Below are 21,667 nucleotides of genomic sequence, written 5' to 3' on the forward strand. Positions count from 1 at the left end.
GGAGAAACAAAATTCACATTCACATTAGTCTTGGTGCGTAACAAAAGTTTCAAGTACAGTATATAGTCGGAGTCTCAGTAACTCACTTTCAGTTGACTGGACTCTAATAATTTTTTAAACTTCTCAACCCACATTCTTCGAAAGATTCTCAATGACTTCCATCTCTCATTTTTCACGCCTTAAAATATGACAAAAAATTATCATCTATGAATTGAAATTAAATTACAAGTGATTCCCATTTAGGAATCCTAAATTAAGATTTGCAGCGATTCCCGTCTGCCAGTTCTTAACGTGTATCCCATGTAATTCTCGTCAGGAATTCCATACGGATATTCCATGCGAATTCGAAATTTAATTACAAATGATTCCCTTTTACGAATCCTAAATGAAGATTTGCAGAGATTCCTGTCTGCCAATTCTCATTGTGAATCCCATGTAATTCCAGTCTAGAAATTCCAAATGGATTCCCATTCAATTCCATTCTAGGAATTCCAAAGAAATATCCCAAGCAACTCGGAGTAATTTCCTGTAGGACTTTCGAAAACGAAATTCCGACTAATTCCCGTCCAATGTTCCCAAATGGAAATTTCAACGCGAAGTAGTCCCGATCTTAGGAAGACGGAATATCGATGGAGGAATGTAAGGGAGTAGCCTATTCCCGGCTTCTCAACCTACCACCTCGTCAAGCGCTTACGCAGTCCGCTGCTAGGGGGTGAGTTTAGTTTATGAGGTGGTGTTGCGATTGTTTAGTAAATTAACTTCTCACTTTGGCTCGTTCTATAAGAATACGTCGAAATTTTCTATAATAATAATAATAATAATAATAATAATAATAATAATAATAATAATAATAATAATAATAATAATAATAATAATAATAATAATAATCCTTTGTCTAGTGTTTTTTTTTTGAAAAATCTTGATTAGGGAAATAGGTTACTACTACTACTACTACTACTACTACTACTACTACTACTACTACTACTACTGCTACTACTACTACTACTGCTGCTAATGAATATTATCATCATTAATAATAATAATAATAATAATAATAATAATAATAATAATAATAAAATTCCACAGATTTTTGCATTAGTTAACAAAAGCACAGCATTCTCACAAATACTCATAAACAAAATCCCAGTATTCTCACAAATACTCATATACAAAATTCCAGTATTCTCACAAATACTCAAACAAAATCCCAGTATTCTCATAAATACTCATAAACAAAAGTCTAGCATTCTCACAAATACTCATAAACAAAAACACAGAATTCTCACAAAAAACTCATAAGAAAAGTCCAGCACTTTCACAAATACTCATAAACAAAAAAGCACGGCATTCTTACAAGTACTCTTAAAGTTGACTGTTTTTTTTTTATTATTGAAGTCATCAATTCCCATTACATAATTACATTACGCTCATGAAATAAATCATGAGATCGGAATAAATGATTACAGGCTCATGAAATAAATCTAGATTTCTCGTTAAATAATCATAACATTTTCCCTTGTAAAAGGTCATGAGACACGTAAATCACAACATAATTAAATGCATGTGTGCTTAATATATCTTCAAATCATGTTCCTGAAATAAGTAATTTATGTTCAATATAATAAGGAATGAACTCTTATGAAGTAAACGAATAACTTTCAGAAGGTTGAGCTTTATGTTCTCAATATATATGCAAAATTGAAATAAATAGTTATTTTCACAAAATGGAAATGGAAGGTAACGTTCTTTTTAAAAAAAACACTTCGCAATCATCACAATACCCACAATGCATCGTAGTGCAGCATATTCGTATGAATAATTTCACTTGAACTATATATGCAACTGCAAATAAAAAGAACAATGCATATTCATGGTGTAGGGTTACATATGATTATAAAAGAAAAAAAATTTACTCGTGTGTTATGAAACTCTACGGTCCTGATACACCACGTTTCATTACAACGATATTTAGGACAAAATCTACCAATAAAAAAAAAATCCTTTATCTACCGTATGTCATTACGAATCACTGAAGACATACAGATTTAAAGGTCTTGTGGTGTAATACAGACAATTAAGTCTTTCATCGTTATCTTCAACCTAACAGTAAATCTTCCCAGGTTGTAAATGTAATGTTTACAATGTGAAAACATGCTGTTACCGCTCTGTGACTTAATAGCTGTAGCAAGTAACAAACTAAAAGGAAACACACAAAAATATATTGACCATGACTTAATAGCAACCACAGCAGGCCTATGGAAATTCTTGAATTAAATTCCATTGTCGATCTACAAGTTGCCACGCTAAAAGTAACCGATGTTTTAGCAAATATACAATTTGCAAGAGGGAAAGGACGAGAAAAGGAGAGGAAATGTGAGGAAAAACTGCGTTAAAATAGTCCGAGTAACTCGAAGAAGAAAGTAGCTCTAGGAGAGAAGGCTTTTCAACATGACGTCATCGCGCCCCGCCCCCCTCTCACCGATACCGCCCTATCAGCAGCAATGAACGGGTCCGCTATCGGCGCTGGAAGAACGCCGTGTTGTTGCACCTCTTGGACAAAGCAGAGAAAGAGAGAGAGAGAGAGAGAGAGAGAGAAGAATGAAACTTGCAGGGTGAAATATTCTATTGCTTCTCTCTCTCTCTCCTCTCTGTCGGAGGAAACGGAACACTTTTAAATTTAAAAGCGGAAGCATATTCCAATTATCGCGTGAAGACTCGACGACAGCGCCCATGAAAAAGAAATCAAAAGAACCGCATTAGAAAATGATACAAGAATAACTAACTTCTTTTGCTCACACACACACACACACACAAACGCTCGCTCCGAGAACCGCCGCTGTGCTTAGCAAGAGACGGCGGCCACACAGAATAACTCTTGTATAATAAACTCGCGGCGTCCTAAAAATAACAGCAACTTTTCGTTACCTTAGGAAGTAGGTAATTACCATGTCCTCCTCCTCCTCCATGTCCTACTCCTCCTCCTCCTCCTCCTCCTCCTACTCCTCCTCCTCCTCCTCCTCCTCCTCCTCCCCTCCCCTTCAAATTCTACTTCCACAAACTTTACACTTTGTTCCAAGTTTTGCTAAATGTTGATTCTTTACGCTTCGTCTGGCATGAGGTAAAGAGAAAAGATTCAAATCAAAACAAAGACCCACATACTGATGCTGATTGCATTCTCACGAGCACCGTCCAGCTTTGTTTAAGCTCGGTCACTGCAGGAAATGTATTTATAAGCTTCTCTATTCTTTAAAAGAGGCATACTGAACGATTTAGTAAATCTGAGAGAGGTCGTGTTCCGCATTCCAGAAAAAAAATAGTTAAGAACTGATAAAAAAAAAACACACACACACACAAAAAGGTGACCCTTCACTTTCTCACTTCGATACCATACCTCTGAAAGTATAAAGTTAACGGTGGTATTTGTTTTGGCCAGTCAAAATCGATAGAAGACGGAACGAGCCACTAACCATCTAAAATATACAAATGCCAAAGCAATTAGCCCCCATTTCAGTGAAATGTCAGAAGTGATTATTCAAGCTTAGAAAAATTATTACTTGAGTGTTATGGCGTTTCCAGCGAACTAATGCGTGCTGCGTTATCAATAAAATATTATTGGGGTATTAATAAAAATCAAGAGTCTGACTATTATAGCAATAAATACCAGAATTACCACGTCTCTCTCCCCAAGAAAACATACAAGGCATGCAAGTGTATGAGAGAGAGAGAGAGAGAGAGAGAGAGAGAGAGAGAGAGAGAGAGAGAGAGAGAGAGAGAGAGAGAGAGAGAGAGGTCCCACTAACGAAGACCTGAAAGTCATGACACAGAAACAAATTTAGTAAGCGATACAACAGGAGCAAGAAAGAGGAACAGAACAATAGGAGAGAGAGAGAGAGAGAGAGAGAGAGAGAGAGAGAGAGAGAGAGAGAGAGAGAGAGAGAGAGAGAGAGAAAGTGTCCTACCAACGAAGACCTGAAAGACCTGACACAGAAACACATTCAGCATGCAACTGTACATTAACAAGAAAGAGAAAAAAAAAGAACGATGGGAACGCAGCAGAAGCCAAATGTTCTCTATGCAGCAGGAGTTCCCTTATCGATGTTAAAGCTGACTCGGCGAGAATAAATCAAAGAATAATGCTGACTTAAAATAGCTCAAAGGGTTAAGTCTCACACCCGACTGACTAAGCTTATGTAACTAAGCTGGGAGTAGTGTACTTTAATGACTGATTAGCAGGTTCTATCAGAAATTTATAATATATTATATATATATATATATATATATATATATATATATATATATATATATATATATATATATATATATATATATATTCTATAATATTACAATATATATATAATATATTATATATACATACATACATACATATATATACAGTATATATATACATATACATACACACACACACACACACACACACACACACACACACACACACACATATATATATATATATATATATATATATATATATATATATATATATATATATATATATATCTCCTGCAAAACTACTTCTTGCCTGCAGTAAACGAATCTTGACTGCAGAATCCTAACTAAAGCATTTTGTAATTTGTCCAGTAAAAACAAGTGCATAAATAATAAAAAAAACCCTTCGCCAACCTGTGAATAAAAAAACGGCCACTTCACGAGGGTTATTTGTTGAAGCCTTAAATCAATGTGAATACATTAAAGATGCTTTGGAAATGTTATCCCAGATCCATTGTGTCAAGGTGACCTTTTGCATCCACTAAGTCAACGGCTCTGCCATGTTAACATCTGGGAATAAATTATGGAGGGAGACAACCTAAAAGGTCCTCCCTCCCCTACAACCCGCCCCCCAACTCCCATGTATGTACGTGTAACAGTCAACTGTTTATTTCTCACTTGGGTTCTCAAAGGTTAACCGTTGGATGAACGTGAAGCTGGGAGAACAGTTCAAGAAAAATGGAGCAGGAATGTTTCTCTTGATTCCATTTTTTGTCAAGAAGAGAGAGAGAGAGAGAGAGAGAGAGAGAGAGAGAGAGAGAAACAAAACATCATAAAAGAAGTCAATTCAGCCAAGGAGAATAATTCAAAAGTACAAGTGGAAGGGGAGAAGGAAGGGGAATTTTCCAATGTTGAGTTAAGACCCCAGAAATCGTCCAAGGCATCTGCTGCAAAGATAATCCAGCGGACCCGACAGAAAAGGTGAGGCGATGCGTATTTCAAGAGTCAACACCGACCGCCATGAAAAAATGACCTGGCCGATTGTCCGAATCAAAACGAGGGGATTAAATGTCGGTTCGCATGAGCCTTTTGACAGGTCGCTTACGAATAGAAGGCATTTTAATGCCACCTAGGGGAGTGGCACCTATTAGCGAGTCTGCCGTCTGGGTTAAGCGATTAGTGATCAGTAATTAAGCGCCAGACAAGAGATGAAAAAAAAAGTAGCGAGGGTGAATATAAAGAGTAATAGATCCTCGATATGAAAGAAACAGAAATAAAAAAAAAAATACAGGGCAGGCTGACACAGCGAACAGCCACTGCATTATTGAGCGCGGAACTTTTCAACTTGCCACAAATAACGACCGGTCGTGGAAGCCTTGCGCGGGAAGCATGTCCCGTATAGAGGGTCTCCTTCTCTCTCTCTCTCTCTCTCTCTCTCTCTCATTTGATGAAATCTGAACGAGCTTTCATTATCAACTTGCAACTATTACTCCACTTAAATATACTAAACACACAATGATGTATGTAAGCGCATAAAAGAGTTAGAAGGTCAGTTTACTTTTTAACAAAAGCTCCATTACTAGTTCTTCGGCGTCAGTAAGAGTTTTTTTTTTAATATTTCTGAAGAGTAAGGCAACATAGTTAGAATAAAATCATAGCAATAAATCCTAGTTGACCAGCAAGAGTCAAGAGAGGCATTTTCACTTTTTGATAAAAACACACTTAACAGATTATCGTCATCAATAAGTTTTTATTTTTTTATCGTAGGTGAAAGAATTGAATCACTAACTAAAAATTCAAAGAAATGCGAGCATGTGATGTCCCAACACGGAAAATGGCTATATTTCAGCCACCTTTGTCAAGGCAGATCGTTTGAAACACTGTAGTATTCAGGCACAAATTAAGTCGATTCTTGGATTTCCTTAGAGGAATTGCCTTTTGGTCATTATCCTTGATTTATAGCTGAAGTTCAACGAATTCCCAAACTTTATAACGTTGTGCCGCAAGACTACAAATTACCGAATTACAAATGTAATGAAGAGATATTATATATTGTATAAATATATATATATATATATATATATATATATATATATATATATATATATATATATATATATATATATATATATATATATATATGTATATGTATGTATGTATTGTCGTCATCTATATTTAAGAAATGGTATTGTTATTAATTACGGGATCATTTGATTACTTCAAGCGAAAAGAAAAAATACAAAGAATCCATACTCAATATGAATGATGAACCAGTGGAAATAAAATAATGGAAAACCTTGCATTTTCAGAAAGTACTTCTAAATGCCATGACTAAGCTTATGACAGAGAGAGAGAGAGAGAGAGGCCTTACCTTACCTTACAGACCTTACAGTTCGTTCGGGTTGCCCCAGGTCCCTCAGTGTGGGGCACCTCTGATGTCTACCAAAGAATTGCTAATGCATCTTCCGGTATATTTTGCATCTTCCAGAGAGAGAGAGAGAGAGAGAGAGAGAGAGAGAGAGAGAGAGAGAGAGAGAGAGAGAGAGAGAGAATGGCACGTGGAGAAATATAAAGGGAAAGAAATCGTGTCTCTGATGGGAGACAAAAAATATTATCTTTTGGCAGAATTTATGACAATATTAGAATGAGAACACTCAAATGAAACACAAGTTATGACAGTAACCCCCAAAAATTCGTTATATCACCTTGAAAAAATCAAGAAAACTCAACAAAAACAAAAACAACAACTGCACCATCAACTTTAATAACATCATCACCAACCAATTACAATATCTTTATAACCCAATAACAACAACAACAATATCCTTCTAAAAATTACAAATCTGACACTGAGACAGAAAAAAGAAAGAAAAAAGAAAAAAGAGGTGGACTGGAAAGGCCTGGGTTGAAACAGGAGTCCGTGAAAGAGTGAGTGGGTCCATGTGTGTGACAACCTCCAGGAGTAAAAGAGAATAGTTGGAGCGAAGTTGAAAGAAAGGCTTCTTCTTCTTCCTCCTCCTGCTGCTTTCCAGAGAGAGAGAGAGAGAGAGAGAGAGAGAGAGAGAGAGAGAGAGAGAGAGAGAGAGAGAGAGAGAGAGAGAGAGGTTAAATTCTAACTATATTTGGAGTTGACAACTCTCATGTGTGTGTGTGTATGTCAGAGAGAGAGAGAGAGAGAGAGAGAGAGAGAGAGAGAGAGAGAGAGAGAGAGAGAGAGAGAGAGAGAGTGTTAAATTCCAACTATATTTGGGGATGACCAATCTCGTGTATGTGTGTGTGTGTATGAGAGAGAGAGAGAGAGAGAGAGAGAGAGAGAGAGAGAGAGAGAGAGAGAGAGAGAGAGAGAGAGAGAGAGGTTAAATTCAACAATATTTGGAGTTGACAAATCTCATGTGTGTGTGTGTGTGTGTGTGTATGTCTGAGAGAGAGAGAGTTAAATTCCAACTATATTTGGGGATGACAAATCTTGTGTATGAAAGAGAGAGAGAGAGAGAGAGAGAGAGAGAGAGAGAGAGAGAGAGAGAGAGAGAGAGAGAGAGAGAAAGGTTAAATTCCAACATTATTTGGCGATGACAAAACTCATGTGTGTGTGTGTGTATGTCTGAGAGAGAGAGAGAGAGAGAGAGAGAGAGAGAGAGAGAGAGAGAGAGAGAGAGAGAGAGAGAGAGAGAGAGCGTTAAATTTCAACTATATCTGGGGATGACAAATCTCGTGTATGTGTGTGTGTATGAGAGAGAGAGAGAGAGAGAGAGAGAGAGGCAACGACAAAAACAACTCATGACGATATAAACAGAATTACGTATCGGATTCTTAAAAGGCTAGATCCCTGGCTAATTGGGATCCGCTTCCTGTCAACAAGTCCGGGGGTCTACTCTTTCGTAGCGACAACTCCGGAGGTCCAATCTCACTTCACTACTACTCTTCCTTTCTTCCTGAAGGAGAGAGTCCTGAAGGAGTGGTTTCTGAAGGAGTCAGTCGATATATAAAAAAAGGGGGCTCTTAGCAGGGTGTAAAATCATTCTGGTTTCCCCACCATTTAAGTAATCAAGGATCGATAAGTTTCAGTGAAAGAGTACATATAAATAATTAATAACCGTATAAGGGTATGTTTGATGTAATTCACGTCCCCACACTCGACAAGCACACACTCAGACACAAATACAGGCAGACAGACACACACATATATACACATATATATATATATGTATATATATATATATATATATATATATATATATATTTTTATGTATAAATATATGTTTGTGTATGTATATGTGTGTCTGCCTGTGTGAGTGTGTGCTTGTCGAGTGTGGGGACGTGAATTACATCAAACATACCCTTATACGGTTATTATTTATTTATATGTACTCTTTCACTGAAACTTATCGATCCTTGATTACTAAAATGGCGGGGAAACCAGAATGATTTTACACTCTGCTAAGAGGCACCCCCCCTCAACCTTTTTTTTATATCGACTGACTCCTTCATGTATATATGTATATGCATATATGTATATACATATATGTATCTGTATATACATATACATATATATATATATATATATATATATACATATATATGTATATACATATACATATGTATGTATATACATATATGTATATATGCATGCGTATCATGTATGAATGTTCATTATTAATTCTACGTATTTCCAAGTATTCCATTGATTGACAGAACCAAGACGTATATTCTTTTTCAAATCATATAGTTCCAGCAATAGCATTTCAGCGTGATAAAACTCTCTTTACTATAAATTACATCTTTAGTATCTAAGAAAGTGGACAAAGAAAATGGAAGGGAGATCGCGATTATATATCCATTGTAAAAACTGCAAACGAGGTAAAAAAAAAACTGGAAATTGTCATGAAATAAAAAAAATAAAATGGGAAAATATTCAACAGCAAGTATAAGGGAAAAGAAAAAACGAGCAACGTCAAATCATATAAAAAAAGAAAATGTTCCGATAATAAAAATATGGATAAGTTGCCCGACACACACACACACACACACACACAGACAAACACACACATACATGCACGTGACTATTACTCCCGGCTACAGCCCTCAATCACACTCCCGAATACATCACAAAACTATACTGCATTCTGATGGAATATATTTAAAGCTCATATAAATCGGGCAGCAAACACCTTTCCATAAATTGCTTCCAGCATGCTGGACGGGGGTTCCATACTGCACACACACGCGCACACACAGACATACACACACACGCGCGCACAGGTAAAAAAGTACCATAATTTTGAGCCGTGACGATATACCTGTAATTAATCCGCGAGCATAATAGTGGCAATTTTATTGCCATTCCATAGCAACGCTCGACCCACCGGTAAATTGATATCAACACAATAATACGAGGCCCTTTGGAACTCACCTTTGATCAAAACAGCCAATCAGGACCTGGGGTCAGGTTAAGCTGGGCAATCAGTGACCAATCAGTGACCTTTTCTTTCTCGCTGGAGCGCGCGTTGCTAGGTGCTGATCAATGATTGGCTAAAGCCGCTACACACTCCGCCCCAATAACTCCGGCCCTCCCCCTTCCCCCCTCTCCCCTCTCTCAATCTCCCCTCACGAAACACCCTCCTCCACACACACAAACGCTCCCCTCCCGTCAAGACCGTCTCCCCTCCTCCCCTCCTCCCCTCCCAAATAATTGTGGCCGTCGAGCTTACATGATTGATTTGATCGCCAGAAAAGGGCATTAAAAGTTTGAAAATGTCACTGGAATTCAAAGAGGGGATTTAACCCCGGTCAATTACTTTAATTCTCGCCGCTTTTGTGCATTCATATCAGGGCGCCGTTGTTGCGGTTTTGCATTCAATGAGTGCGACCCACACGACAAAAAGGTCACTTAGTGCGGGTAATATTACCCTCCAATACAAACACTCCGCACCCTGGCACTTTGGGGAGACGCGGCTTATAATGGAAATACCTGAACGCCGGTGCAGTGCTGTTATGGATGTGAGGAACAGAGAGAGAGAGAGAGAGAGAGAGAGAGAGAGAGAGAGAGAGAGAGAGAGAGAGAGAGAGAGAGAGGAGTCTGTTTTCCTAGATGTTGCTTTTGGATGTGGAGAGAGAGAGAGAGAGAGAGAGAGAGAGAGAGAGAGAGAGAGAGAGAGAGAGAGAGAGAAAGATTGTACGGTTTTATTTTCCTTAAAGGCGTCTAACAAAGCAAGTTATAAAATAAGCTTTCCCACAGAGAAGCTACGATGCTTATTTATTTAAAGTTATAAATATATAAGATTTCATTCAATAACTGAGATCAGTCTTTGTCACGTCTGCTCATAGCTTCTTTTTTTTTTATTTATTTCAGGAAAGGGTCTGATAAACATTAGTAGGCTAAGCCCATCCCACTAACCTTTTATAAAAAAAATCAATCAAAAAATATCGGTAGAAAGCCTCTGTTCACATATATAATGTCAAATCATAAAGTATCAAAAGCTTTTTTTAAATAAAAAAATTAACGCAGCCGGGTGGAAGTTTTTTCTTAAATCTAATGTTCAAGTATTTATTGTCGAGGATTTTATTTACAGAAAAAACTAACGCAACCAAAACGCAGACTTACGTCGCTCTCACAACTCCCTGACTTCCTCGTGCTTCTTCATTCTTATCAAAATTTTAAATCTAACATTTGTCACTGGTGTTGCTAGCTCTCTCTCTCTCTCTCTCTCTCTCTCTCTCTCTCTCGTTGTTATATTTGTGTAAACCAGTGTGACTGTTTCTAACTTTATATACTTGAGTATTTTTTGTAATACCCTGTTCAAGATAACGCTTTATTAAGTAAAATATCTACTAGTGAAAAACATTCTACTAATAGCAATAACAAATACATTGAAAAAAATAACTAATAGTGCAAAACTTACTAATAATAACAATAAGAAATACACTTAAACACTATTTTTCCTTAACGACTTCAACTGGTACTATTCTTATAGATCTTTCCATAACATATGACAAAAGTATAAAATAATACTAAAAATCTCTTAGACAACGAGAATAAGAAAGTTATGGAAGCAACACCGGGAAATTCCCTTACTCCAAACTACGGCCACAAACACACGCCGCTGATAACGGCTCTTCTCTCTCTCTCTCTCTCTCTCTCTCTCTCTCTCTCTCTCTCTCTCTATGCGCTTACCGTAACGTCCGTTGGCATTTAACTTAATGGTCATTTGCTACTAATCGCTAACGTGCAACCTGTCCCGCCAAATCGCACATACACCAACCCCAGCCACTTCAGTACCAAGACGACATCTCAACTGTACAACATTTGAGTCTTTCCATGAAAAGAAACAGACACATTATATATATATATATATATATATATATATATATATATATATATATATATATATATATATATATATATATATATATTATATATGTGCATGTGTGTATGTATATATATATTATATATAAATACACACACATATATACATACATACACATACACGCGCACACACCTTCATAACTTAGTTCATTGGGTAACGGTGGCCATGGCCCAGCAATAAAGTACATGTTTTCAAACCTCAGGCAGTATAAGTAAATGTATCATACACAACACCCTTTGGGTGTAAGCTCTACCCAAGGTATAGTGAATTCGTCATTAACCGGATACTTATGGGTCAGTGTTTGAGATCATATAAATCCCGTTTGTAAAAGTAGTGGCAAAAACAGTATACATGTATTTTATACACACACACACACACACACATATATATATATATATACATATATATACATACATATATATATATATATATATATATATGTATATATATATGTGTGTGCGTGTGTGTATGTGTATGTATCTGTATGTGTGTGTGTGTGTAAATATATATATATACATACATCTATATATATATATATATATATATATATATATATATATATATATATATACATATATATATATATATATATATATATATATATATATATATATATATATATATATATATATACTTTATGTTTACGCTTTCATGATACGTGAACATACCCAGGCCAGGAGTCGAACCTATGCCTTATTTGGGTTGGACATAGAACAGAGTGTACCTGTCTGTGCACAACTTTGATACGCATTTATTTAAAAATATAACAGATGAAGTTAACTAAATGCTATTTATGATTATAAATACGTTTAGAGAAATAACGCAAAATACAAAAAAGAATAAACCCTGACAAGAGCTACTATGGAGAGAGAGAGAGAGAGAGATTATCAGTATGGCCTGATAGAGAGTACCAAATTTGGGAGGGAACATTGAGTTCGTCCGTGCGTGCGTGTGTGTTCAATGGCTTGTGCTGGGAAGGGAAGAAAAAAGTAATTAGAAATGGTAATTGCAGGGCAAATGAGGACTCCAGGGAGGCACAGCCCCACTACGGCCCCGTCTCCCCCACCCTCTTACCACCCCTCCTCCATCCCAACCCCTCAGTCCCTAAGCTTTTAATCATATTTGAATAACATTACATTGACAATGATTTAGAGAGACTTTTCTTTGCCAGGAGGACTTTCCGTTTGAAAGGCAGTGAAAATAAAGCTAAGAGGTATATCTCAGTATTTACAGTGAAAGTCTGTGGGTGGGTGCGAAAGAATCTGTGATTAGGTTGGATAAAAATTATGGGAATCACAGTATATGTATATGTATGTATATATATATATATATATATATATATATATATATATATATATATATATATATATATATATATATATATATATATATATATATATATATATATATATATATATATATATATATATATAACATATTGTATATATATTTATATATCCTAAAAAATAATTTTCACTTTCAATAAGATGAAAGTATCTACTTTTACCCTCCCCTCACCAATCACTTTATCGAAATCTCTCTCTCTCTCTCTCTCTCTCTCTCTCTCTCTCTCTCTCTCCAGTGTTCTTTCTTTCCTAATTACCCCAATTATTCCTTTATTAACCCTCAAGTTGCCCTTCACCTAACCCCTCTTTAATTTGGTTATTATCTCCCCTCGAGACTTAAGCCATTCTCGTTACTCCGAAATAAAGCATAAAAAATGTTCTTCTTCCACCGTCTACGTGATGTCCTCGAAGGAACGTTTCATTATACGTTTGGTATTGGAATTCCTTACGTTTTTCCCCCTTGAATATTTGGCTTCCGTATCAACGTTCGCAAAATTACCTGTGCGAAAGCGTCAGCTTGATACGGTCGGGAAACGACCGAGGAATCTTCAGATAAATGACACCTTGACATCTCATTCAAGCGACAAAAACATTAGAATCATCTAATCTATATTAGGTATCACTTATGCACTTCTGTTATCACTTAATTCTATGGCAATATACAACGCGTTTGTGAAAAAATACAAAGGATAAATCTGCTTCTTTACTGAGTGTGTGTGTATAAATATAAGTTTCCGTATATCGACAACAAATTACGTATTGCAATTTATTTGTTGTAATGGGAATACCACTCCATACTACTGATGCCTGTATCGCCTCACACCTTTAAAAAGGCAACACTGGTTTTATGGAAGTAAATTAATATGTTCCGATTTGACATCTGATTTCCAAATATAATTTCATTCCATTTATAAATCAAAATATTAATAAATTTTATTCAATGTGCTGTCTGTTACAGAGAAAACATATCTTAAGGGTTAGTAAAATTTCTTTCTGGTCCATTTCATATATCTTATTTTAAAATTTTCTTTATTTCACTTACTTTCCTACTTTGAACAATATTCAAAGTACTTCCTTAATTTTTCTTGATTTATCAATATATATATATATATATATATATGTATATATATCTATAAATTTATATATATATGTAAATATATATATATATATATATATATATATATATATATATATATATATATATATATATATATATATATATATATATTCCTTTCATAACCACACTAGATAATATACTTTAAGCCTCCTGAGATAATATCGCATTATTATTTCTTTCTTTACTCCTTGATAGTTAACAAATTAGTTACTTTTACTTCCATGCATTGACTACAACACAGATAGCTCCCTTGTACTATATCGTATAATATCTCTCTCTCTCTCTCTCTCTCTCTCTCTCTCTCTCTCTATCCCTTTCCTGGCAGCCTTCCCCAAGGGGGCCAAGGTGCCGGGGGAGGTAATCACATTCAAATGTAATTAGCGTTTTTAGCAGTGTACATTTAGGTGTATTAATCCTTGACTCCCAGCGCCACAGCTTTCCTTCAAGACAAGGGAAGAAGAAGAAGAAGAAGAAGAAGAAGAAGAAGAAGAAGAAGAAGAAGAAGAAGAGGGGGAGGAGGAGGAAAGGAAGTGGTAGGGAGGGTGGGGAGAACTCGGACGACGAAAAGAAACAAATGAGGAAACAAAACTAAAGGCAAGACATGGAGATAGAGGAATAAAGGTTTAATTGAAGTAACAATGGCTGAAGGTTGGTTGAGAGAGAGAGAGAGAGAGAGAGAGAGAGAGAGAGAGAGAGAGAGAGAGAGAGAGAGAGAGAGAGAGCTTTGTATATGTAAAATAAGATTTGGGCCGAACATAATTAAATGACATAAGTTATCCGTCAATAAACTAGTGCAGAAACGCAATATTATTAATTCTAAAGTTGCTGGTGTTCTCTAAAATAAAAAAAAATCGAATCTTATTCTGTATACCAAAGAGAGGTTGAGGTTACCTAAATTACTCTTTTTCTTTATGTCGTACCTTATCGCAAAAATGCATATGAGACAGGATCACGGATCCTCTAATTAATCGAAATAGTTTCAGTTACTCTAAAAACAAAAAAAATTAAATAAAATAAATAAATAAAGTTCCAGTGTGTGTGTGTCTGTCTACCTGTCTCTCGGAATTCTCCCGAGCCTCTGAGGATGAGAGTGTTAAATTATTACCCATAATTAGCTTTCTGGAGGCTCCTCTCCCCGGCTTCCTCCTTCCTACACACGAGAAAGATGGAGCAATGCGAGGCTTATGAAAAAGAACTAAAACTAATGGACACAGACATATGAAGAGGATAACTTCAACAAATTCATTTGCAGAACATAAAGACTGAAATTAATAGCAATAGCTATGACAAATAAGTAGGGTCTCGGTAAGTTATGTAAATAATGTTCCGTAATTTAGATTAAATTATATATATATATATATATATATATATATATATATATATATATATATATATATACATACATATATATATACATACATACATACACGGACACAATATAAATATATACATACAAATCTATATATATATATATATATATAAAATATAAATTTGTATGAAATTATTTTATGCAAGTAAAGTCATTTTCCACAGTTTATCATTTCTTCTGGTGCAAAAAGAGTTGGTGACTTATAATTCAGAGAGAGAGAGAGAGAGAGAGAGAGAGAGAGAGAGAGAGAGAGAGAGAGAGAGAGAGAGAGAGAGAGAGAGAGAGAGATCAAATACAGAAATGATGTATATGGATTGCTCATGTTTATTCAGTCGACTTACCAAAGGTATAATAATAAATGCAAAACAGCAGCTCATGAAGTAAAATATAATTTTAAGAAAATACAGGTGGCTGAAACCTTAGTGAGGTTTGCAGGCAGCCACCTAACTGACACATTGGTTCATACTTAACTGGCGACACACTACCGAGATTACTGACGGTGACTAAGGAAAAACTTTTAGTACCGAATGAAAGTGACTAAGGCACCTAGAATAATTATTACGTGGAACTAATCTAGTCAAAGAAAGAAAACAATGATGGAAATATTACTATTCCCAAATAAAATCTGCATAAAAACTCTTATTATTATTATTCTTATTATTATTATCGTTACCAGAAAATTAAACATTACCAAACTTTAATTTTAATGTTGTTACTATCATTATCACAGCCGGTATAATATCAAATACAGTCAAAGATCCCGACACAATGTAGTTCCTTCTGACAATAAGAAAGCCTACGTCGACCCAGCCCCTCCGGGACGCAAAATATACCGAAGAGAACGAACCTCCCACTCGGAGGAAGGAAACGCTGCAGAACTGACTTCATTTGCGTAATTAGGGACTCATGGGTCACAAATACCTGCAGGAACCTTCAGAGGGAGAGGAGGAGGAGGAGAAGGAAGAGGGACAGGACACAAAGGACCTCCTACGTGAAATACAAAATATGGCTCGAGGGCCTCTATGTCTTCTCCCCACCTGGGAATAAGTTTACCTGGCGGCCGCCGGAAAACTCACTCAATTCACGTTAATCCAGTTCGTTATTCCAGCGTCGTTCATAATTAAAATCTTTTGTCGAAGTAACATCGCAATGATGAAGAGAGAGAGAGAGAGAGAGAGAGAGAGAGAGAGAGAGAGAGAGAGAGAGAGAGAGAGAGAGAGAGAAGGGGCTCTGTTACCTTTCAATACAACTGCTGCGGCTGTGAACTTTTTGCTTAACAATGATTCCGTAGCCATGACAATCTAACAACTTTTTATTCGGGCCCTTCGTATTTCTATTTACATGTGAATATCAAATGAGGCGGTGGAGGGTTTGTGTGTCCTTCCCCACCCCCCCCACCAATACAACCACCTGCTCTCAATTTTTTCTCCCTCTTCAATAATAGAGAATGGAGTTTAACTGGAATATTTTTCATACCTGTCAAGATTACGATGTCTGCTTTTTAATGTCTAGAAATATGATGGTTTTCTTTCGAATCAATGCATTTTTTTTTGGTGATATTTAGAAATATGATGATTTACTTTCGAACCAATTCAATTGTTTCAAAATATCCAGAAATAAATTTATAATGATTTCCCTGGGAGCAATATGACTGTCATTCTTACGATCACTTTAGAGGGTGGAAAGCTACTAGTAAGAATATCCCATTTCAGCGACAAACATAATATTAGTCATGATGAAAAATGCTGAGCGCAAATCTTATAAGATTACCGTCAGACAATACGAAATACGGAAATCCGTATTGTCCAGGATTAGAAATTGTCATGACTTCCATTCTGCGAAAAGTTACTCTTGTTAATAAATTCTTTATAGTTTTGCTGAAACCCTGACAGTTATGAATCTTTCTTGCAGTACAGTATTAACGATTTATTCTTGGGATGAGACGTCGTCTGATTCATCTGCACAAATACCACGCTAATATAATAATCAAACGGTACTGTTACTAAAGTCAAAATATTTATTACATACTCATCGAAATAAAAGAAAAACTATCCATTAAATGCAAATAAAAAGATGATATCGTGAAATTATTTACAGTACATTGCTACCAATAACTATGTTTAATTAATAAACATAGGAAGTACAACACAATGTTGCTATTATATTACAACATCCATTATTCTCATCATAAATATTATCGTCATCTTGACTGTTTTCATCGTCACCACCACCATCACCATTCAAAGAAAAAAAATCTGTATCAAAATTATCCTCAATATTTTTGAAGATGAGAAATATGAAATATAATTGAAATCTGCCATATTATATGAACGAGTTCCTCATTTATGTAATTTTCAAACAATCTTACATTACATTGCCACAGGAATATATAGGCATGATACATTTCGAAATATCTAAATGTATACATTTAGACTGTATGTAAATGTCAGCATAACTTAATCTAAAAAGCATATTTGTATTCAAGAATGAAGTTGTTCCTACTATGTGCTCGTATATATGTAAGTACTGAACAGAACAAGTTTGCATGTAAGAATTTATAAATGTATAAAATAGGCATATAATGAATTTACGTTTGCATAAAAACATATATAAATGTGGATGTGTTAATTTAGAAAAGCATTTATATATACATGCATGCATTTATGAACGTTAATTCGTATGTCTGTAAGAATTGATAAGTTTGAATATGCATGTAAGTATTGATTTAGAAACATAGGAATGAAAAAAGTAAAAATTAAGATATATATATATATATATATATATATATATATATATATATATATATATATATATATATATATATATATTTAAACACACATATGTATACGCCAGTGTCTTAAAAAAAATTTCCCGAGACGTGTCAATTGTAAATATTTGTAAGCAAGCGTGCATCTAGTAACGTACAGTGATTATGCATCACACATGTAAGTAAATTCATATGCACCCAAAAGAACTTATATCGCGCGTGTGTGTGTGTGCGTGTGTGTGTGGGTGTGCATGAGCTGAAAAAAAAGTATATGTGAATGCCAGTATGCTTTGAGAAATTGACTTCCCAAGACGTGTCAGTTGTACAATTTTGTAATCATGCGTGCATCCAGTATTGTACAGACATTATACTTGACACATTTACGTGAATTCACCTGCACCCAAAAGAACTTATCCTACAAGAAGACAAGAAACAGAACATCAACTCACGTGGCTTCTCGACGCACTGTCTAAGGCGTCGCTGGCCCAGTCACCAGCTGCAAGAAGAAGAAGATAAAATAAGTGAACGAGCAAAAAATATCAGGAGTTTATGAGATATTAATGGTGCTATTGCACTGTTACATCACGCTAGCGCAGGCTAGGTTAGGTTGTTATCCTAAACTATAACAGAATCGACAGAATTCCTTTAAAGTTTATTAAAAACAATAAGTATTCTTAAATTCTAAAACGGCATCATATCTGAAAAGTACGAAAGATAATCAGAACAGAGTAAAAATAACCTTCTTAAAATATTAACAAAGTTTGAATCCTTTTCTTCCGTGTTGCTAAAATCTAATTACTAAAAATCTTAAGCTTACACAAGTTAATTATATTGCAATTAAATTATGGTTCTCCTGGTTGTGGAGACACAAGCAGACTGCAGAACCCTTTATTAATCAAACACGTATATATGTATATATATACAATATATAAATGGATATATCCATAGTTAGTATGTATATATATATATATATATATATATATATATATATATATATATATATATATATATATATATATATATATCATTCCCTGATCATGCACATGCATAAACTCCCTATACTAGAAACTGTTCTAAAGAAAAATATCCAAAATTTATCTCTCTCTCTCTCACTCTCTCTGTGTGTCTTGTTGTGCGATGTGGTGGCCTGCCTTCCAAGATATTGTCGTAAACCCATATTTTATCTAGCGAAAGGGGAAGCGGGCCTTGCATATCTGCTGGCATCACCCATACCATCCAAACTTTGAGTATTACAGCCAAGCAGGCGCCCACTGGGGACGAGTAATTCATTATTGGTTATCATTTACCGTAGAGTTTTCCCCTTTTACCAAAGGCCCTTGCCACAATACCCACTCCCCTCCCCCCTACCCACTCCCGCTGCCAAGAGAATCGCTTTCTTGGATAATCACGGCAGTTATTTGCCCTTTCCGCCTCCTACAAGGCTCGCTCTATCTCTGTATTTATGGCGGCGCTAGTATCAAGCGATGGCGATCTGAAGATATCGTGCCAACGTACGGCGTTTGCATTTGATACCGCCCATCTGCTTTCTATGAATACGGTAAGAAATATGCTATTTCTTGTTTATCTACGTATACATATATGCATATATAATTATGTATGTATGTATACACACACATTTATATATATATATATATATATATATATATATATATATATATATATATATATATATACAGTATATGCTGAAAATACATGCATGCATGAACAATAATATACATGAACGGTATAATATATATATATATATATATATATATATATATATATATAAATGTATATATATATATACATATATATATATATATATATATATATAAATAACTATATATATATATATATATATATATATATATATATATATCTATATATAAAATGTATATGTATGCATAACACAAAACTAATAACAACTTTATATGCCATGGGTAGCATCAGCATCATCCCACAGAGACGAGATGAGACGAGACGAGAACAGACGAACGCTAAATAAATACTAAGCATCCGACCGCAGCTGACTCGCTTGCATTAAACATATCTTAGGCTAATGATTAATTCAACGCATTATTTAGCGGTCTGAAATAATTACCAAATTAGCAGATGGAGTTGCTGCGGTTTAGCACTGTTCACGTGATACGATAATTATGAAGGCTTAATTATTGTGATTACACTGCAATTATCAGAGCCACTTCCAGACGAGGTATAAGCGCTCCAATGGATATAAGCTCGGCGTGTAAATAGCGCACGATATAATTGGGGGATTATTTTTCTTTTTTTTTTTTGCAATTTGTCCATTCTTATATTTTCCGACGGATTTTGAAATTTTATGTATTAATAATAATAATAATAATAATAATAATAATAATAATAATAATAATAATAATAATAATAATAATAATATCACGGTGTGCAAATAGCGCACGATATAATTAGGTGATTTTTTTGCAATGTGTTCTGACTAATTTTGAAATTTTCATAATAATAATAATAATAATAATAATAATAATAATAATAATAATAATAATAATAATAATAATACCTCGGCGTGTAAATAGCTAACGGTATAATTAGGGATTATCTTTTATAATTTGTGTTTTCTTACGTTTTCCGACGGATTTTGAAATTTCCTGTATTATTATAATTAATAAATAATAATAATAATAATAATAATAATAATAATAATAATAATAATAATAATAACACGGTGTGTAAATAGCGCACGATATAATTAGGGGATTATTTTTAAAAATACTTTTTGGCAAATTGTCCTTTCTTATGCTTTCCGACGGATTTTGAAATTTTTGGCAATAATAATAATAATAATAATAATAATAATAATAATAATAATAATAATAATAATAATAATAATAATATAGACCAAAGATACACCGTAATAATTTTACCAGGGTTTAATACTGGTAATAACAAATTTGTTATTGCATTCGATACAAAAGTAACAAATGCAAGAATAACAAAACAGCAACAACAACAACAACAATAATAATAATAATAATAATAATAATAATAATATCATTATTTTTATATTGATAATAATTATAATTTTACAATGCTTCAAGATTTACAGTCACAACAACAACAATAATAATAATAATAATAATTATTATTATTATTGTTCCATCGATAATAGTAATCATAATTTTAAAGTGCTTCAAGATATTACAGTCATAATAATAATAATAATAATAATAATAATAATAATAATAATAATAATAATAATAAAAATAATAATAATAATAATAGTTTTACAGCACTTCAAAGATATTACAAACACGATGACATAATAAAATAGTCCTCAACATTATCATAATATAAGCCAATCAACGTAAGCTTTCACGAATACTAATGAGTAGTATATAACCTCGCTATTTAAATAAAAAAAATCAACGAAGATAATACTAAATTCTAAACTGAACTGAAATAACTGACAGGAAAAAGAACGCAAAT

General features: G+C 34.4%; 1 protein-coding gene across 5 annotated transcripts in view; it reads right to left on the reverse strand.

The window, feature by feature from the left end:
• The window catches only part of LOC136833381 (myelin transcription factor 1), an 862,112-nt gene that overhangs the window by 83,348 nt on the left and 757,097 nt on the right, over nucleotides 1-21,667 (reverse strand). For all 5 annotated transcript variants that reach the window (XM_067095437.1, XM_067095439.1, XM_067095438.1 and 2 more), the window contains one exon: nucleotides 18,640-18,686. In XM_067095437.1, the coding sequence (XP_066951538.1) occupies nucleotides 18,640-18,686 (47 nt within the window). The remainder of the gene's footprint in view (nucleotides 1-18,639; nucleotides 18,687-21,667) is intronic.

The sequence above is a fragment of the Macrobrachium rosenbergii genome, chromosome 51 (genome assembly GCF_040412425.1).
Source record: "Macrobrachium rosenbergii isolate ZJJX-2024 chromosome 51, ASM4041242v1, whole genome shotgun sequence".
In the NCBI taxonomy this organism is placed as follows: Eukaryota; Metazoa; Arthropoda; class Malacostraca; order Decapoda; family Palaemonidae; genus Macrobrachium; species Macrobrachium rosenbergii.